General features: G+C 44.6%; 1 protein-coding gene across 3 annotated transcripts in view; it reads left to right on the top strand.

Annotated features, from left to right (window-relative positions):
* The window catches only part of dnajc5b (DnaJ (Hsp40) homolog, subfamily C, member 5 beta), a 185,571-nt gene extending 171,041 nt beyond the window's left edge, over positions 1-14,530 (top strand). For all 3 annotated transcript variants that reach the window (XM_078540415.1, XM_078540417.1, XM_078540416.1), the window contains one exon: positions 13,510-14,530. In XM_078540415.1, coding sequence (XP_078396541.1) covers positions 13,510-13,604 — 95 coding nt within the window. In that variant the 3' untranslated portion in view covers positions 13,605-14,530. The remainder of the gene's footprint in view (positions 1-13,509) is intronic.
* Positions 14,531-20,428: the final 5,898 nt, after the last annotated feature.

The following is a 20,428-nucleotide window of genomic DNA, read 5'->3' as shown; positions in this document are numbered from 1 at the left end:
AGAAGAGGCCCTTCGGCCCATCGAGTCTGCACCGACACGTGAGAAACACCTGACCTACCTACCTAATCCCATTTACCAGCACTTGGTTCATAGCCTTGAATGTTATGCCGTGCCAAGTGCTCATCCAGGTACTTTTTAAAGGATATGGGGCAACCTGCCTCCACCACCCTCCCAGGCAGTGCATTCCAGACCGTCACCACCCTCTGGGTAAAAAAGTTTTTCCTCACATCCCCCTAAACCTCCTGCCCCTCACCTTGAACTTATGCCCCCTCGTGACTGACCCTTCAACTATTGGGAACAGCTGCTCCCTATCCACCCTGGCCATGCCCCTCAAAATCTTGTACACCTCGATCAGGTCGCCCCTCAGACTTCTCTGCTCCAACGCAAACAACCCAAGTTTATCCAACCTCTCTTCATAACTTAAATGTTTCATCCCAGGCAACATCCTGGTGAATCTCCTCTGCACCCCCTCCAGTGCAATTACATCCCTCCTATAATGTGGCAACCAGAACTGCACACAGTACTCCAGCTGTGGCCTCACTAAGGTTCTATACAACTCCAACATGACCTCCCTACTTTTGTAATCTGTGCCTCAATTGATAAAGGCAAGTGTCCCATATGCCTTTTTCACCGCCCCACTAACATGCCCCACTGCCTTCAGAGATCTATGGACACACACGCCAAGGTCCCTTTGTTCCTCAGAACTTCCTAGTGTCATGCCGTTCATTGAATACTTCCTTGTCAAATTACTCCTTCCAAAGTGTATCACGTCACACTTTTCAGGGTTAAATTCCATCTGCCACTTATCTGCCCATTTGACCATCCCGTCTATATCTTCCTGTAGCCCAAGACACTCAACCTCACTGTTAACCACCCGGCCAATCTTTGTGTCATCCGCAAACTTACTAATCCTACCCCCCACATAATCATCTAAGTCGTTTATATAAATGACAGATAATAGGGGACCGAGCACAGATCCCTGTGGTACGTCATTGGACACTGGCTTCCAATCACTAAAGCATCCTTCTGTCATCACCCTCTGCGTCCTACAACTAAGCCAATTTTGAATCCACCTTATCAAATTACCCTGTATCCCATGTGCATTTGCCTTCTTTAAAAGTCTCCCATGTGGGACTTTGTCAAAGGCTTTGCTGAAATCCATATAAACTACATCAACAGCACTACCCTCATCTACACACCTGGTCACCTCCTCAAAAAGTTCAGTCAAATTTGTTAGGCATGACCTCCCTCTGACAAAGCCATGCTGACTATCCCTGATCAAACCTTGCCTCTCCAAGTGGAGATAGATACTCTCCTTCAGAACTTTCTCCGATAGTTTCCCTACCACTGACGTGAGACTCACTGGCCTGTAGTTCCCTGGCTTATCTCTACAACCCTTCTTAAATAGCGGAACCACATTAGCTGTTCTCCAGTCCTCCCCGTGGCCAGAGAGGAATTAAAACTTTGGGTCAGAGCCCCTGCGATTTCTTCCCTTGCCTCCCTTAGCAGTCTGGGACACAAATCATCTGGACCTGGAGATTTGTCCACTTTTAAGCCTGCCAACACTTCCAATACCTTGTCACTCCCTACATCAATTTGCTTAAGAACCTCGCAGTCTCTCTCCCCGAGCTCCATACCTTCATCCTCATTCTCTTTGGTGAAGACGGATGTGAAGTATTCATTCAACACTCTAGCGATGTAGGGAGATGAGAAGTTAAAAGTTGGATAAGGCACCGAAAACAGTAGCACTATGGTGCCGAATTTTGTAGTGAAAAGGTGTTACCTTCAGCCCCCTCTATAATCTCTGTACCCTAGCTAGCAACTCCAACCCATTCTGCTATCATTGTCCCACGCTGAACCAGACCATTCGCAGTTTCTGTGGTCGGAATTTTCCAGCCCCACATGCTGGTGGGACCTTCAGGTCCCGCCGGTGTGAATGGAGATTTCAATGGCTCACTCACCATGGGGGAACCCACCACAGGGGGGCTGGAAAATTCCAGCCTGATTCCTATTCATCTCTGAGTTGTGTCCTGACCCCATATCTGCTCTATCAAAAAGACTGCCTACTTCTACCTCTTTACACATCTCCACTCCTTCTCCAGCCCATCTGCTGGTAGAACCCTCATCCATTCCTTTGTCACCTAGACTCAACTATTCCATCCTCCTGCAGTTCCTCCAAAACTAGGTAGTGTGTATCCTATCCTGCACTAAGCCCCTCTCACCCACAAAGATGTACAAAGACTCTAAATCTTCCAGTCAAAAATTTTATGAACATACAAACATATGAAATAGGAGCAGTAGTAAGTCATTCAGCTCCTCGAGCCTGCTCCACTATTCAATAAGATCATGGCTTACCTGTTTGTGTTTCAAGTTCCACATTCCTATCTACCCCCGATAACCTTTGATTCCCTTGCCGAACAAGAGTCTATCTACAGAGATAAAAACAAAAAGCTAAAAGCTACTGCGGATGCTGGAAATCAAAAACAAAAACAGAATTACCTGGAAAAACTCAGCAGGTCTGGCAGCATCGGTGGAGAAGAAATCAGTTAACGTTTCGAGTCTTCATGACCCTTCGGCAGAACTGAGTATAGTTAGGAGATAGGTGAAATATAAGCTGGTCTAAGGTGGGGGGGCGGGGGGAGAGAGAAGTTGAGGGTGGGATGATTGTGGAGATAAGCAAGCAGTGATAGGAGCAGATAATCAAAAGATGTCACAGACAAAAGGATCAAAGAGGTGTTGAAGGTGGTGATATTGTCTAAGAAAAGTGCTAATTAAGAATGGAAGACGGGATACTCAAGGTACAGCTCTAGTGGGGGTGGGGTGGAAAGACTAACAAAATTTTAGTTTTAGATTTAAAAATAATGGAAATAGGTGGGAAAAGAAGAATCTATATAAATTATTGAAAAAAAAGGGAGGGGGGAGAAACGGGGTGGGGATGGGGGGAGGGGGAGTTTAAGATCTAAAGTTGTTGAATTCAATATTCAGCCCAGAAGGCTGTAAAGTGCCTAGTCGGAAGATGAGGTGCTGTTCCTCCAGTTTGCGTTGAGCTTCACTGGAACAATGCAGCAAGCCAAGGACAGACATGTGGGCAAGAGAACAGGGTGGAGTGTTAAAATGGCAAGCGACAGGGAGGTTTGGGTCTTTCTTGCCGACAGACCGCAGGTGTTCTGCAAAGCGGTTAGCCAGTTTGCGTTTGGTCTCTCCAATGTAGAGGAGACCGCATTGGGAGCAACGAATGCAGTAGACTAAGTTAGGGGAAATGCAAGTGAAATGCTGCTTCACTTGAAAGGAGTGTTTGGGCCCTTGGACGGTGAGGAGAGAGGAAGTGAAGGGGCAGGTGTTGCATCTTCTGCGTGGGCATGGGGAGGTGCCATAGGTGGGGGTTGAGGAGTAGGGGGTGATGGAGGAGTGGACCAGGGTGTCCCGGAAGGAACGATCCCTACGGAATGCAGTCAGGGGGGGTGAAGGGAAGATGTGTTTGGTGGTGGCATCATGCTGGAGTTGGCGGAAATGGCGGAGGATGCTCCTTTGCATGCGGAGGCTGGTGGGGTGATAAGTGAGGACAAGGGGGACCCTATCATGTTTCTGGGAAGGAGGAGAAGGCGTGAGGGCGGATGCGCGGGATATGGGCCGGACACGGTTGAGGGCCCTGTCAACGACCGTGGGTGGAAAACCTCGGTTAAGGAAGAAGGAGGACATGTCAGAGGAGCTGTTTTTGAAGGTAGCGTCATCAGAACAGATGCGACGGAGGCGAAGGAACTGAGAGAATGGGATGGAGTCCTTACAGGAAGCGGTGTGTGAGGAGCTGTAGTCGAGGTAGCTGTGGGAGTCGGTAGGCTTGTAATGGATATTGGTGGACAGTCTATCATCAGAAATTGAGACAGAGAGGTCAAGGAAGGAAAGAGAAGTGTCAGAGATGGACCATGTGAAAATGATGGAGGGGTGGAGATTGGAAGCAAAATTAATAAATTTTTCCAGGTCCCGACGAGAGCATGAAGCAGCACCGAAGTAATCATCGATGTACCGGAGAAAGAGTTGTGGGAGGGGGCCGGAGTAGGACTGGAACAAGGAATGTTCCACATACCCCATAAAGCGAGAGGCATAGCTGGGGCCCATGCGGGTACCCATAGCCACACCTTTTATTTGGAGGAAGTGAGAGGAGTTAAAGGAGAAATTGTTCAGTGTGAGAACAAGTTCAGCCAGACGGAGGAGAGTAGTGGTGGATGGGGATTGTTCGGGCTTCTTGAAACAGAGGCCCGAACAATCCCCATCCACCACTACTCTCCTCCGTCTGGCTGAACTTGTTCTCACACTGAACAATTTCTCCTTTAACTCCTCTCACTTCCTCCAAATAAAAGGTGTGGCTATGGGTACCCGCATGGGCCCCAGCTATGCCTCTCTCTTTATGGGGTATGTGGAACATTCCTTGTTCCAGTCCTACTCCGGCCCCCTCCCACAACTCTTTCTCCGGTACATCGATGATTACTTCGGTGCTGCTTCATGCTCTCGTCAGGACCTGGAAAAATTTATTAATTTTGCTTCCAATCTCCACCCCTCCATCATTTTCACATGGTCCATCTCTGACACTTCTCTTCCCTTCCTTGACCTCTCTGTCTCAATTTCTGATGATAGACTGTCCACCAATATCCATTACAAGCCTACCGACTCCCACAGCTACCTTGACTACAGCTCCTCACACCCCGCTTCCTGTAAGGACCCCATCCCATTCTCTCAGTTCCTTCGCCTCCGTCGCATCTGTTCTGATGACGCTACCTTCAAAAACAGCTCCTCTGACATGTCCTCCTTCTTCCTTAACTGAGGTTTTCCACCCACAGTCGTTGACAGGGCCCTCAACCGTGTCCGGCCCATATCCCGCGCATCCGCCCTCACGCCTTCTCCTCCTTCCCAGAAACATGATAGGGTCCCCCTTGTCCTCACTTATCACCCCACCAGCCTCTGCATTCAAAGGAGCATCCTCCGCCATTTCCGCCAACTCCAGCATGATGCCACCAGCAAACACATCTTCCCTTCACCCCCCCCTGACGGCATTCCGTAGGGATCGTTCCCTCCGGGACACCCTGGTCCACTCCTCCATCACCCCCTACTCCTCAACCCCCACCTATGGCACCTCCCCATGCCCACGCAGAAGATGCAACACCTGCCCCTTCACTTCCTCTCTCCTCACCGTCCAAGGGCCCAAACTCTCCTTTCAAGTGAAGCAGCATTTCACTTGCATTTCCCCTAACTTAGTCTACTGCATTCGTTGCTCCCAATGCGGTCTCCTCTACATTGGAGAGACCAAACGCAAACTGGCTAACCGCTTTGCAGAACACCTGCGGTCTGTCGGCAAGAAAGACCCAAACCTCCCTGTCGCTTGCCATTTTAACACTCCACCCTGTTCTCTTGCCCACATGTCTGTCCTTGGCTTGCTGCATTGTTCCAGTGAAGCTCAACGCAAACTGGAGGAACAGCACCTCATCTTCCGATTAGGCACTTTATAGCCTTCCGGGCTGAATATTGAATTCAACAACTTTAGATCTTAAACTCCCCCTCCCCCCATCCCCACCCCATTTCTCCCCCCTCCCTTTTTTTTTCAATAATTTATATAGATTCTTCTTTTCCCACCTATTTCCATTATTTTTAAATCTAAAACTAAAATTTTGTTAGTCTTTCCACCCCACCCCCACTAGAGCTGTACCTTGAGTATCCCGTCTTCCATTCTTAATTAGCACTTTTCTTAGACAATATCACCACCTTCAACACCTCTTTGATCCTTTTGTCTGTGACATCTTTTGATTATCTGCTCCTATCACTGCTTGCTTATCTCCACAATCATCCCACCCTCAACTTCTCTCTCCTCCCCGCCCCCCCACCTTAGACCAGCTTATATTTCACCTTTCTCCTAACTATACTCAGTTCTGCCGAAGGGTCATGAAGACTCGAAACATTAACTGATTTCTTCTCCACCGATGCTGCCAGACCTGCTGAGTTTTTCCAGGTAATTCTGTTTTTGTTTAAGAGTCTATCTACCTCTGCCTTAAAAATATTCAATGACCCCGACTCCACCGACTTCTGAGGCAGAGAGTTCCAAAGCCACACAACCCTCTGAGAGAAAAAAATTCTCCTAATCTCTGTCCTATAGGGGTGACCTCTAATTTTAAAACAGTGCCCCTTAGTTCTGGACTCACCCATAAGAGGAAACATCCTTTCAAAGTCCACCTTGTTAAGACTATTCAGAATCTTATATACTTCAATCAAGTCACCGTTCACTTTTCCAAACTCCAGTGGAAACAAGCCCAGCCTGTCCAGCCTATCCTCATAAAACAACCCGCTCACACCAGATATCAATCTAGTAAATCTCCTATGAACCGTTTCCAACACATTTACATCCTTCCTTAAATGAGGAGACCAAAACTGCACACAGTATTCAAGATATGTCTCACCAATGCCCTGTATAACTGAAGCATAACATTCTTACTTTTATGTTCAATTCCTCTCATAATAAAGGATAGCATTCCATTGGCCTTCTTGATTACTTGCTGTACCTGCATACTAATTTTTTGTGACTCATGTACTAGAACACCTAGGGCAGAATTTTTTGCCCTGCGGGCGGGTGTGCGTCTGACCCAAACGGGAATGAAATAGTGCGCGATGATGTCGGCTGAGGGTCCCAACGTCATCGCGCACTCTCGCAATATTTCGGTCAGCGGGCATGTGCGAGAGGCGGCAGCATGCCCACCGACAATTAAGAGGCCTATTAAAGCCCTTAAGCAATTAATTAAGTTGCATTTTTCGCTGCCTGTTCAACCGTTCAGTTTGTGGGCGGGCAAATAGGTCAGGCAGCTTTTGCATTTTTAATGAAACCTCATCCACGGGCAGGATGAGGTTTCCAACAGTTACTAAAAAAACAAAAAAAAATTGTTAACGTTATTTTTTACATGTCCCTCTTCATGTGACCGAGTCACATGTGGGGACATGTTTATATCATTTGTAAAGAGTTTATTTTTGTACAAAGATTCTCCAGCACCCTGAGGCAGCTCTGTGCCTTCAGGGAGCTTTCAGTGCGCGCTCCCCCGCACATGCACAAACTTCAGTGCTTGTGCTCCACCTGTCCCCTCCCCAGCAGAGTTGAAGCTCTTAGTGCGTGTTTCACACAGGCTGGCTGTTAATTGGCCAGCCAGTGTGAAATCGTGGTCGAAGCCCGATTGCAGGTGGCGGTTGGTCTTGCAGCCGTTCCCAGGCCCGCCCACCCGACGAGGGGAAACTCCTGCCCCTAGATCTCTCTGCACCTCAGAATCTTGCAGTCGTTCTCCGTTTTAGTACTCTGTTTTTTTTTATTCTTCCTGCCAAAGTGAACAACTTAACATTCTCCCACATTATACTCCATCTGCCAGATTTTTGCCCACTCACTCAACCTACCTGTATCCATCTGCAAACTCCTTATGTCTTCTTCACAACATACTTTCCTACCTATCTTGGTGTCATCTGCAAATTTAGCTACCAAGTCTTCACTCCCCTCATCTAAGTCATTGATGTAAATTGTAAAAAGTTGAGGCCACAACTCAGACCACTGCGTGACTCCACTTGTCACATCCTGCCAATCAGACAAAGACCCATTAATGCATACTCTGTTTTCTGCCAGCCAGCCAGCCAATCTTCTATCCTTGCCAATATGTTACCCCCCCCTACACCATGAACATTTATTTTCCGCAATAACCTTTGAATTGGCACCCTATCAAATTACCTTCTAGAACTCCAAGCATAGCACGTCAGCAGGCTCCCTATATCCACAGCGCATATTACTCCTTCAAAGAAGTCTAATAAATTGGTTAAATATGTTTTCCCTTTCACAAAACCATGCTGACTCTTCATGATAACCTCTTTAATGATCAATTCTAACACCTTCCCCAAGACAGACGTCAAGCTAACTGGCCTAAAATTTCCTATTTTCTGCCTCCCTCCCTTCTTGAATAGAGGGATTATATTTGTTACTTTCCAGTCTGATGGAACCTTTCCAGAATCTAGGGAATTTTGGAAAACTAACACCAACACATCTATGGCCTCATTAGCCACCTCTTTTAAGAGCCTAGGATGAAGTCCATCAGGACCCAGAGACTTGTCAGCCCGCAGCTCCATCAGTTTGCTCAGCACCGCTTCCCTAGTGATTGTAATCTCACCAAGTTCCCCCCTCCCCTCCACCTCCTGATTTACAGCTATTACTGGAATGTTTTTTGTATCTTCTAAGGTGAAGACAGAAGCAAAATATTTGTTAATTTGATCTGCCATTTCCTTATTATCTACTATTAAATCCCCATTCTCACTCTCTTGAGGACCAACACTCACTTTACTTACTCTTTTCCTTTTTAACTACCTGTAGAAACTCTTGCTCTTGCTTATCAGCCCCATATTTAAATCTCTTTAATGTCTTGCCCCTCCCTATCCCTGTAACCAGTCCCACACTCTCTTCACCCCAAATGCTGCCTTCCTCTCACTCTGGTCTGCTGTGCATCCACCCTTGTTTCACTCTAATATTGGTGGATGTGCCTGTCTACCTCCCTCTGTTCCTTTAAGACCATCCTTAAAATGCATCTTTTTGACCAAGATTCTAGTTGCCCCTCCTATTCTCTCTTTCTGTGGCTCGTTTTCAATTTCTGTCAGAATACATCTCTGTGAAGTGCCTTGAGATGTTCTCTATGATAAAGTTGCTATAACTGCAAGTTGATGTAAAGATAGTGGAATACGGTAGTGAATATGCTGAACCCCCATCAGTTATGTGGGGTGACCTGATGGAATCAAATGCCTTTCAGGCATCTAGGTTGCCACTGGCAGGCCTCCCCTGCGATTGAAGTTCCTGGCAGTGAAAGTTCTGCCTGCCAAGAGCTGCTGGCCAGTCAGAGACTGGCAGCTACTCGTCACTGCCTGTGCCAGTGGGAGCAGCGGCTGCAGATGGAACTAAACCCAACAGAGGCCCAGGAAAGCTGTGGGACCCCAGACCAGAGGTGAGTGAGCGCACTATGGGGATTGTGGGGGAGGGTGGCCGAGCGGGGGTGTTGGAGACAAGGGCAGGGGGATGGCTTTCAGCTCATCCCCACCCTGCCGACTCCCTTCCCCCTTTCAGATGCCAGGTCCTCTGATCAGACACCAAGTTTGCTGGGCAGCCTTCTGAGGGCACGGGAAAGCCATGAGGCTCCCGTTAAGTCGCTGAGGCACCACTAAATTGAAGTGTCCTCAGGGATAATGGGTGTCAATTGGCTCATGAATGTTGGGAATCCCACGTCAGCCCCTTCCACCATCCAACTTAATCCGGGGAGGTTCTCCCACCCACTGGGAGACTGAGGTGATGGGGGGGCCCCTCTCCTGCGATTAGGTAGGCCCAGACACAACGGTTCCCACTTTGGTGGGTTGCGCTAAGTCCAGCCTGCCATGTGGGAATTCAAAGCATTTAAAATCTTTTCACCAGTGGATGCCTCATGATAAACTTGCTCTCCTATTACTCATCGGTCACATCTATTGTTGAATGGAAGACTGTCAGTTTATTTTTAGAAGTTAAGCTATTATACTTTATTTAGTTGCCCTTTACAACTGGTTTATCGCGTTAAACAGCAGTGTGTTCTGTTCTAAAACCTAACACTGCTACAGCCTGAACTGTGAATGACAGGGTCTGATTTATAGGGATGTATCATCGATATCTAAATTTTTGAAACAAATTTCTAAAGTGGTATACCAAAATAAAGTAAACACACTAGGTAGTCCACTGAAACACATTCGACCTTAACTGAAGGGGAACAATGTTCTCACAGTGGTTTTGCTAGAGAGGTCACCTGGCATAGACTGGTAGGATAAATGTGCTGTCACAACATCTATAAACCCAAGGCATCCTCTGTATGTTGAGGGACATGCTGATTTACTTAAGGGTTTGAAATACCTCAGGCAGCCTGCCACACTGCCTTCCTATTTTTAAATATTGCAAAGATAACTATCCCAGGCCCAACATCTTATAACCATCATAAACTCCAATGGCATTTAGAGGTCGGTGGGCAGAGTTCCACCTAAAAGCCTGAGTAAGTTTGCACAGAGCTCTGCTCTCCACTACTCAATTGTAATGAGAGAGAGTGGTGTGGCTGCGTTGCGTGCACTGCTTTTATAGATGCCCCTGATCTTGCTGTCCACAATAGAAGTGGGGTATTGCCATGAATGTGGCTGATGAGAGTTTGTTTTGTTCACTCTTTCAGAATGATGTTTATGTCAATGGCTTACCAATTTTGAGAGTTGTACATTTATTCTCTCAACCTCCCTACCCCTAGTTCCACTTCACACCCATTCATGGACAGTGAAGTCCAATTTCACAGGAGCTGGTAGCTTCCACTCCCAGTATTTATTCTTCATGTATAAGCCTGAGCGGTACATTTCAGAAGGCTCGTCTAACATGAGGGTGTCCCTGAAAAACCTAATCATGTCCTCATCAAACAAACATTTACAGTTTCCAACAGGGGCTATTAAACAGTAAATAGGAGCAGGAACCTCCTCTCAGAACAGACCAAATTTTGAACCTGGGTTTGCATCTAATCAAATGGTTAATTTGACAAGTCACATGAGGAAGCTAAGTAATGTATTTTTAAAGAGGTACCATCTAAATATAGTGACTATGGAGTGGAGCTTATCATATTCCTTCCACTAGAGACATGTAGCACCATGTTTAACTGATCATGTTTTACTCTCCTGAAAATCTACTTGTATTTAAATTCTGTTTTCTTAATTCATTTTGTGTAGGAACCCCTTAAAAAAATTACACTTGCTGGTACTGATTCAGCATAGTGCCACAATTAATTTTCATTTACTTTGAAATATGCAAACATTTCCAAAATAGGAAATAATATTCCATTCTCCCACATGCAATTCACTCAGCAGCTGATACCAGTGAATGTTTCTTCAGCTGCCTCTCTCTGCCAAAATAAATTCTGTCGATGGTTTAGCAGTGGATGAGCATTTGAATACTTGCAGTGCTGCCCTTACTGTATATTATTTAAGTGCACGGTGAAAGAATAACTTTTTCCTGATATACTGAAAACCCACATTTATCATATATATGAAAAATAGAATATTAATTATTTCTAGAAGTTGGCCCGGATTTCCAGGAGGTGAAATTAATTATGGGTCAATAATGTCCACTTTTTTGGACCAAAGGGACATAAATTCAACATTGTTGTACCATAAAAGATGGGCAACAGTAACAATTTTGCTTGTTGATCAGGAGGAATTAATTTTGCTGAAGCAGAAGCAAAAGTGAAGCTCACAGTAAATAAATTTTTTTAAATGGTTTTGTATGCTTTTCCATAAAGCTTTGCTAGATATAGGCATGGAGTTTTGTGGAGTCAGGCAAAGTCAGGAGGTCTTTAAAAATGGCAGGCAGGTCCCAATTCCAGGATTTCCATGCCCATTCCACATTCCGCCAATTGTCACTGAGGGATGAGGGTAGTGAGCCCACATGCAGCACTTCTGGCCTTGCTGACTCCAATAAGGGAGTTGGCGTTTTAACCCCTCACAAATTTGATAGAGTCAGTTCCATTCTGTTCATTGATGTGGTTCACGGTACCTCAGAGGGGTCATGAACCATGGGGGTGCCCTAGTACCGTGTCAGGAACCAAAAAAAAACAGCAGGCGGAATCGTCCCTGAATCGCACTAAGTGTGGTAGCGGCCGTGAAAAATAATGTTTCACCCGCTGGCCACAATAGTGGGTTTTTGCGCCATATCATCCACTTCCTGTCTCATTAATTATGCAGCCACAGGAAACACGTCATCTCGCTGGCGGGCAGCCTCTGAATCCACCACGCCGTTGCTTCTCTGTTTCCTCACTCCGGGTGCCATTTCCAAACTGCAGCCTTGTATACAGTTCTCAATGCTGCAGCCCATAACTGCTCCAATGAAGGCATGGCCCTGAAAGCCAAGAAGAGTTCGGTGACCCGTCACTGAAATGCTTTTTGGAGCCCCACCATGATGTCCTCCACTCATGCTCTGGCCGCAGGAGGTCCAGCAATCTCACCACTCCAGCTTGGGAAGCGGTGGCAGTGGTGGTCAGTGCCTATGCTGCACTGGTTGGCCATCTAGTGCAGAAAGAGGATGAATGATCTCATCCATGCCGCCAGATCGAGGCAACTATCTCATCACTTTAAACTCACACATTCACTGGCATCTTTCTCACTGCCAGCTCAAGAGATATCACCACTCACTCTCACACACACACCTTCACATACCCTCACATGTCCATCTGGCCTCATGTCCTCTAGACACTGCCTCCTCAGCCCTCACCATCTAAAGGCTACTTGCACAAATCAACATGTGTCCCCACACACAGCCAGGGATACGCCCCCTTGTCCAGTACAGCCCTCACCCTGCAGCCTCTTCCCTTGCCTAAGGCCACTTCTCCCCCTTCTCTAAGCAAGCCCTAGCCCCGCAGCCATTGAAAAGCCACCCCTGCCTCAGGGCTGGTCTGGTAGGTAAAGACCTGCCCATGAGCTCCCTAAAAGTGATGCGGTGCTGCCTGTGAAGCCTGGTGTTGATGACCGCGAGTGCTGCCTGAAGCAAGGTAGGCAAACAAACCTCAAGGTCCTGAGCGAATTACAGCTAACCAGGTGCATGTCACTTATGTACAGTTGTGAAACATGTTGGTGTGATTTGCCCGGATGATCCAGCGTGGGGGGATGATTCCGGCAAGTGGGGCTTATAATGAGATGCTAGAGTATTGAAATTAGGTTCCTGGCGGGTGGCAACGGATGGAGGATTGATGGGTGGAACGGACGATCGCAAACTCATTTTCCATGAAACCGGTTTGTTGCAATCTCCAGATATTTTCCGCTCCCGCCCACTATGAAGCCCACAGCAAATGGGAGCGGACAATTCCACCCAGCCATTCAATATTTCCTTTGAATTACACAGCTCATCTTACCTTCTCATAAAACTGTCAATCAACCACAGCCATTCATTGGGTCAATGACGAAAAGCTATTATCCTCTTCACACCTCATAATCTTTTGTCAATAAACACAGGCATTGAGAGTTTTTTTCAAAGAAAGATATGGTTATTACAAGGTAATAAATACATTATTGAAAGAAAGCTATCACTCCCCTCTGCAGCTGTGTAAACAGACCCCTGATGAGACCTAAAGTGAATTAGCCATTCTTGGAGCTCAGCTAAGAATGAGGCCACTTGGAAAAGCATTCTGTTCTAACTGCTTCTGTGGATGCAGTTGCCTTGAGGGTCTGATATGCATGATTATAACTGGGTCAATGTCCCAGTGAATGAAGGCAGGCCTTATCCCACCCCGCCTTCCCAGTATGAAAATATGGCGGGCAGGGGCCTCCTGAATGGAAACGCATTTTCTTGTCTCCTTCACGAAAATCCAGCCCATACTATCAGATTGCATTTTTTTGACTTCAGGGCAGTAGGTTGAAGCATATCCAGACAGTGTTTTAATGTGCTGATTCATACTTCCTGTTGCTTTATTGTTGCAGATGGGGAGATTCCAATCGTGATTCAGCCTACAAATGCAAATGAGAAAACTCAGCTTATTGGTGACGGCCGACGTTGCTACAACACAGATGGGTAGAATTCAAGAAAGCAAAAAGCTGAGCTGAAAATCCAGGCAACTGTTACAATGTGGACATGCCATGGCGTGTGGTTGTATTTTTCATTTGGAAAATGACATAATCAACTACTGATCTTGATATTACCTAAACAACCACCATCAATAGTACCCACAGCTGTAAAAAGCAGTTTGAAAACCTATCTATGAACAAAGTCCAATTTTGCTTTGTTGCTCTAAACACTTTAAAATCAAATCCCTGGTTTTTCTCACTTTACCTCATAACATCATCCGGAATTGAGTATTTAATTATTTTAAACACTTTTGCTGACTGTGTTTAATAGACTTTCCCCCTCAAATACTTGTCATATTTTGTATACCATGTAACCAAATTGCACCTTTTTGGATAAGCAGATCTATTTTATTAAATAGACTCCAACTAACATGTGAGGCTGGGAATGAAAACTAACTCCCTCTTTTCCACTTTACTAGCTACTCATTGCCCCAACAGTAAGAAAGTTAGAAATAAATCTTTTACTACAAAATATTGTAGTAGTTCTGCTACTTGCTACTGAATTCTTTTGAATCCTTTGTGGTTGGGACATTGTCATTGCAACTCTGAGAAATAGACTGACTGACCTGGTTATAGCTGTAACAAAAAGTCTGGGTGACAAATATGGGGAGGAGTAAGATCATCACTTCAATCATTTATAGTTTTGGAAGCTCTTTGTGGAGTACAAATGAACTGTGCTAGAGATTTAGCAAAGTTCCTTGGGTGAAAAGAATCACTAAAAGGATTTGAATAGATACCTTATAGAAATTACTTGATGTTTGGAGCAGAGACTGTAATGTATTTCCAACCTATCTGAATCAGAACCTCAGCTTAGTCATCTCCATTTCAGCTCTCTGATTACTGGATGCCCTTTCGTAGCTTTAATAAAATGCACATTTCTCAAATAACCACCACCTAAATGAATACATTTCTATTTTAGTGTACTAGGGGATTAGAGAAATCTTCCAAAACCATAGAAAATGTAATTCCCTGCATTTTTGGAGCAAAGCTATAATTTTGTTACTTTATTTTGGTATTAACTTCTTCATTCAGTGCTCAAAGACTTAAATGCACCTGCTTTTCACTCCTTCATGGACCAGATGTAAATATATTTAAATGTTATCGAATTATCATGCAATTCTGCATCTTGTTCCTCACACCCACTGGCCTCAAGAGCACGTATCAAAAATTCCAGCATGCACTGTGCTGTATTTTACAACCACCTTGAGCACAAAGTTGTAGAATGACCCTTTTCGTGTAAAGTTTCCCATCTTGTGATACAACAAAATGCTTCTAGTTGTGCTCCATATTGGGGCAGTGATTTTAAATGCAATTCGTCATTCATAACGTCACCGGGTCAGAAATTATGTCACAGTTCTACACAAAAGCTTACATTTCTCATGTACCCCAAGCAGCAAGAAACCTTGCTGTCCATCAGCACATACTGGAATTTCTGACAATGAAATAGCAGTGATGAGGGTGAAGATTCCTCACTTATTCAGCCCAGCTTGCCTCTAAACATAAAGCAGAGTAAACATGTCTGTGCATATCTCTCTCCATATAACATTTTGGATTGGTGGACAATTTCATCACTTCCTATTCAAAAACATAGACAAATGTTCTATTTTACATCTTCCACCCTTCTCGTATAAGTAAAAGTTGATAGATAGCAACATAACTTAAAAAATTTACAGGAAGGTTTTGTCAAGGCAAATATAATACAACCTTTATGTAGATTTCACTTTAGAAGATGAAACAGATTGATTTTATCTTTGTCAATATTTTAAAAATGAAGAGTTTAGAAATTAGCAATTGATTTGTGTAGTTTTCTTTTGTAAGCTGCTGTAGTTAATGTATTAAGACATAATAGCCATCCATGCATGATGCTACTTGTATTTTGCATAACCTTTTATTTGTAAAGACGAAAGCTTTGGTTAACCACTTTCCTTCGTTCAGTCCATTGTGGGAGTATTGTCTGCCCAATGCAGTTAAATCAATTGTGAAGAAAGTGTAATTTTAAAGTTTTGGATATTTTACTACTAGTTCAGTTCATATCCCAGGCAGCTTCAAGTGTTCTCTGTTTAAGTTGCTACCTTTGATCACTGTATTTGCCTGGAACAAACATGTATGGCATTCAGATTCCAAAACGATCTGGTGTCAACTTACTCCCCCAAATGTGCAATCAAGTGAAAATCTTGAATATCAATACAAGCTCATATCCTGCACAAAATATGACCACTCTCTTTGGCATATTTTCAAGGTTCCAGTGGTCAGGAGATACTGTGCTCAATGCAGGCTTTAATCACCTCCATTTGTGTAGGCCTTTAAAAATTCCCATCCTGTTTGTAATCAGATATGAAGTGCCCTACAATTAACTGCGTCACTTCTGAGACAGTGATACCTGACTACTTGGCTTCACTTCTTTGGTGTTTACCCATCACAATATGATACAAAGTATGGGTGGTACGAATGAAAAACAAATGGGAATACATAAAAGAAGCATTAATTTTCTGACATACAAAATGTAATGCACGGTTCTCAGAAATACAAACACGCTGAATAACTAAATATTTGTTTGTGGATATTAGTATGTTGTCATCATCCCCTCCACTTCTTGCTGTGAAAACGGAACATTAAAAAAGTGGAAAAGACTACTAATTTTCTATGAAAGAAGCTATATACACTTCATTCAAAACATCTCTTTTACCTTTTGTATTTTACATTTACCTCATTTTTTCTTTCTATTCTGTTCGACATATGAACATAAACTGTGAGGAAAGAAAAAATATAGTATTTGAACAAGAAAACTTCTTAAAAATGTATGGTTGCACTGGAGCTTAACAAAAAAAATAGAGGGAGTGTTAGCAAAATGTCTGCAATCAGTAAAATGATTTAATATTTGCCGATGTGAAAGAATCAGTATGTTATTAAAAAAGTGCTGTTCTAAACAAAGGCCTAGACTTGTTTGTAGAATGTTGACTTGATGTCTAATATTTCAATATCTATACCTCTTTTATGGTTACATTCTCTCTGTTTCTTCAGGTACAATGCCTAAAGAAGGTGTTGGCACCCATGGACTTACATTATTTGGTCCAGGGGCTAAAAACTGGACAAGACCCATTAGCAAATGTGAAAATCACAATACATGATTCCCCCTGTGCCTGATGGAAGTGATGCAGGTAGCACCATGTTTAAGGGGAACAAGAGCCTGGTGAGACACTCATGGACACCCCATCCAGAGCAATGACATACTGGATGCCTCCTTCTCCTGCTACTGTGGCAGTTACTGAAGGCTTAGTGGCAAGGGCTGTGGCCTCAAGATTGCCAGTTTGTGGTGGATACAGCAGATCACTATGAATCGCATGGCATGCTCTGGCAAGAACTGGAGGGCTCTCCCAGAGTGCTGCAGGTAATGGAACTGTCCTTTCAAGATGCTGACAGTCTGCTCCACAATACTCCTATTTTCAACATAGTTGTCATTGTAGGAGCACTGTCCATGTGTGGTCGGGTGATGAAGGGGAGTCATTAACCATATGTAGAGTGGGTAGCCCTTATACCGAGCAGCCACCCTCTGATTTGACATAGTGGTTTAAGAATGGCTGGAATGGCTGACTGGTGCAGAATGAAAACATCGTGACTGCTGCCAGGATAACAGTGATTCAGTAATATGATGATCTGGGTGTGGCTGCAAACCAACTACACACGAAGGGAGTTGCAGTTGCAGTACATCTCTCCACTGAGATGCAGCGCTAACAGAACAATTCTCTCGCAATCAATGGCACACTACACCACTGAGAAACTTACTATGCAGGCAAAGCCATGTGCCCACTCCACTTGCTTCCCTGTCCTTGTACACAGGGCCTCAGTGATCTCCAGGATGAGGTATGTTGGGGATACCATTAGCCCAGCCAGGAAGAAACCACTGGCATAGAAACTGTGGGCCATGATGACCATGATGGCCACTGGCTGTGTCATCCTTACCTTACTCTATAACTGCAGGTCTGGTTCAAGGAGGCAGCACAACACTGTGACCACCATGTTGATGAAGCATAGATATTTAGATGGTGCAGATATAGGTAGGGGAAGTGCTCTCTGAAGATTCTAGGTGGGTACATTTTCCTGCTGAAAGCCCTCCTCCTCTTCCTCTCCCTGGAGACAGTTTCTCCTTTCTGCTGGCTCTGCTCCATCTCTCTGTGATGCTGCAGCCCAAGAACAACTCCAAATATAGTTCCCCCTATCCCTGAGCAAGTATTGCTCTCAGAGGCATTTCAAATATGAACCACTGCCTACTGATTGAAAGCACTCCAGCAAAAACACAGAACATAGCACCTCCACTAAGTCTATAGAAGCAAAAGGAAGCCATAAGCACCTCACCTGAAAGTTAAGTGGTAATCCCTTTAAATCGTGCTGGTGGAAGGGGTATTCCTTGTGCAGTTGAACACTTGTTCAGCTGTACCTGTTGAAGAGAGGATGTTAAGAGAAAGAGCAAAGACCAAAGTGGTAGGTTGTGCTCCAAGTCAGTATTAGAGGCTGACTGGCATTTGCCCACCCTGCATGCTTTTGATGGACTATTTCCATTCAAAACATGGCAATTGGAGTAGACCATAAGACATAGGAGCAGAAATTAGGCCAATCGGCCCATCGAGTCTGCTCCGCCATTCAATCATGGCTGATAAGTTTCTCAACCCCATTCTCCCGCCTTCTCCCCGTAACCTTTGATCCCCTTACCAATCAAGAACCTATCTATCTCAGTCTTAAATACATTCAATGACCTGGCCTCCACAGCCCTCTGTGGCAATGAATTCCATAGATTCACCACTATCTGGCTAAAGAAGTTTCTCCTCATCTCTGTTCTAAAAGGTCTTCCCTGTACTCTGAGGCTGTGCCCTCAGGCCCTAGTCTTTCCTACTAATGGAAACATCTTCCCCACGTCCACTCTATCCAGGCCTTTCAGTATTCTGTAAGTTTCAATTAGATTCCCCCCTCATCCTTCTAAACTCCATCGAGTATAGACCCAGAGTCCTCAAACGTTCCTCATATGTTAAGCCTTTCATTCCTGGGATCATTCTCGTGAACCTCCTCTGGACCCTCTCCAGGGCCAGCACATCCTTCCTGAGATACGGGGCCCAAAATTGCTCACAATATTCTAAATGTGGTCTGACCAGAGCCTTATAAAGCCTCAGCAACACATCCCTGCTTTTATATTCTAGTCCTCTCGAAATAAATGCCAACATTGCATTTGCCTTCCTAACTACCGACTCAACCTGCAAGTTAACCTTAAGAGAATCCTGGACTAGGACTCCCAAGTCCCTTTGCACTCCAGATTTCTGAATTCTCTCCACATTTAGAAAATAGTCTATGCCTCTATTCTTCCTACCAAAGTGAATGACGTCACACTTCCCCACATTGTATTCCATCTGCCACTTCTTTGCCCATTCTCTTAGCCTGTCCAAATCCTTCTGCAGCCTCCCCACCTCCTCAATACTACCTGTCCCTCCACCTATCTTTGTATCATCTGCAAACTTAGCCAGGATGCCCTCAGTTCCTTCATCTAGATCATTAATGTATAAAGTGAAAAGTTGTGGTCCCAACACTGACCCCTGCAGAACTCCACTAGTCACCAGCCGCCATCCTGAGAAGGACCCCCTTATCCCCACTCTCTGCCTCCTGCCAGACAGCCAATCTTCTATCCATGCTAGTACCTTACCTCTAACACCATGGGCTCTTATCTTTCTGAGCAGCCTCCTGTGCGGCACCTTGTCAAAGGCCTTCTGGAATTCCAAGTAGATAACATCCATTGGTTCTCCTTTGTCTAACCTACTCGTTACCTCCTCAAAGAATTCTAACAGATTTGTCAGGCATGACCTCCCCTTGATGAAACCATGCTGACTTTGCCCGATTTTACCATGCACTTCCAAGTATTCTGAAATTGCATCCTTAATAATGGGGTGGGCCATTCCACAGATGATCGTGAACAGACACCACCCCACTGTCATTTTCTTCATCTTCTTGCTTTCTGTAGCATATTATGGAGCTCAGTTTTGCAGCCTGTAACAGTTCACAGTACTCCAAGTGTTGTCTAACCAGGATAGTATACAAGTTTAATATAACTTTTCTGTTTTTTCAATTCTACCCCACTAGAATTGAACCCCAGTGTTTTGTTTTTTTATGCCCCTATTAACCTGTTAATACTTTCATTCCTCTACCCCATTTAGACTCTTATTTTCCAAGGAGTATATTACCTTGTTATGCTTCCTAACAAAATGCATTACCTTGCACTTATCTACATTGGAATTAATTTGCCAATTACACACCAAAAATCCCAAGTCCAAATCATTTGTGTAAATAGTAAACAACTGTGGTCTCAGCACTGATCCTTGTGGAACACCACTTCTCATCGCTTGTCAACCTGAATAACTACCTTTTGCTCTCTGTTTTCAGTTTTGTAGCCAGCTTGCTGGTTATTTTCCTGGTAAACACCGAGGCAAAGTCATTGTTTAATTTTTGAGCAATTCACTGTCATGGCCTGTGACTTTACTTGTGTGAAAGTACTTTTATTCTTCCTACCTTCATGCAGAAAATCTGCAAACTTTTAATTGCACATGACACTGGCACATGTGTTTGTATTTTGTAGACAATGACAATTCAGTAAGTTCAAACAAATTTACTATGGTATGCTAGTTTTCATAATAGACCTCCAGTAGCAGTCAGACATCTTCATCTTCCAGTACTGATGAAGTCATCGGGCTGAAACATTGGGCCGAATCTAGTGAAGCTCCAGAGAGGGGGAAATGAG

This window comes from Cetorhinus maximus, chromosome 4 (genome assembly GCF_964194155.1).
Source record: "Cetorhinus maximus chromosome 4, sCetMax3.hap1.1, whole genome shotgun sequence".
NCBI lineage: Eukaryota > Metazoa > Chordata > Chondrichthyes > Lamniformes > Cetorhinidae > Cetorhinus > Cetorhinus maximus.
This window is presented reverse-complemented; position numbering and strand designations above follow the sequence as displayed.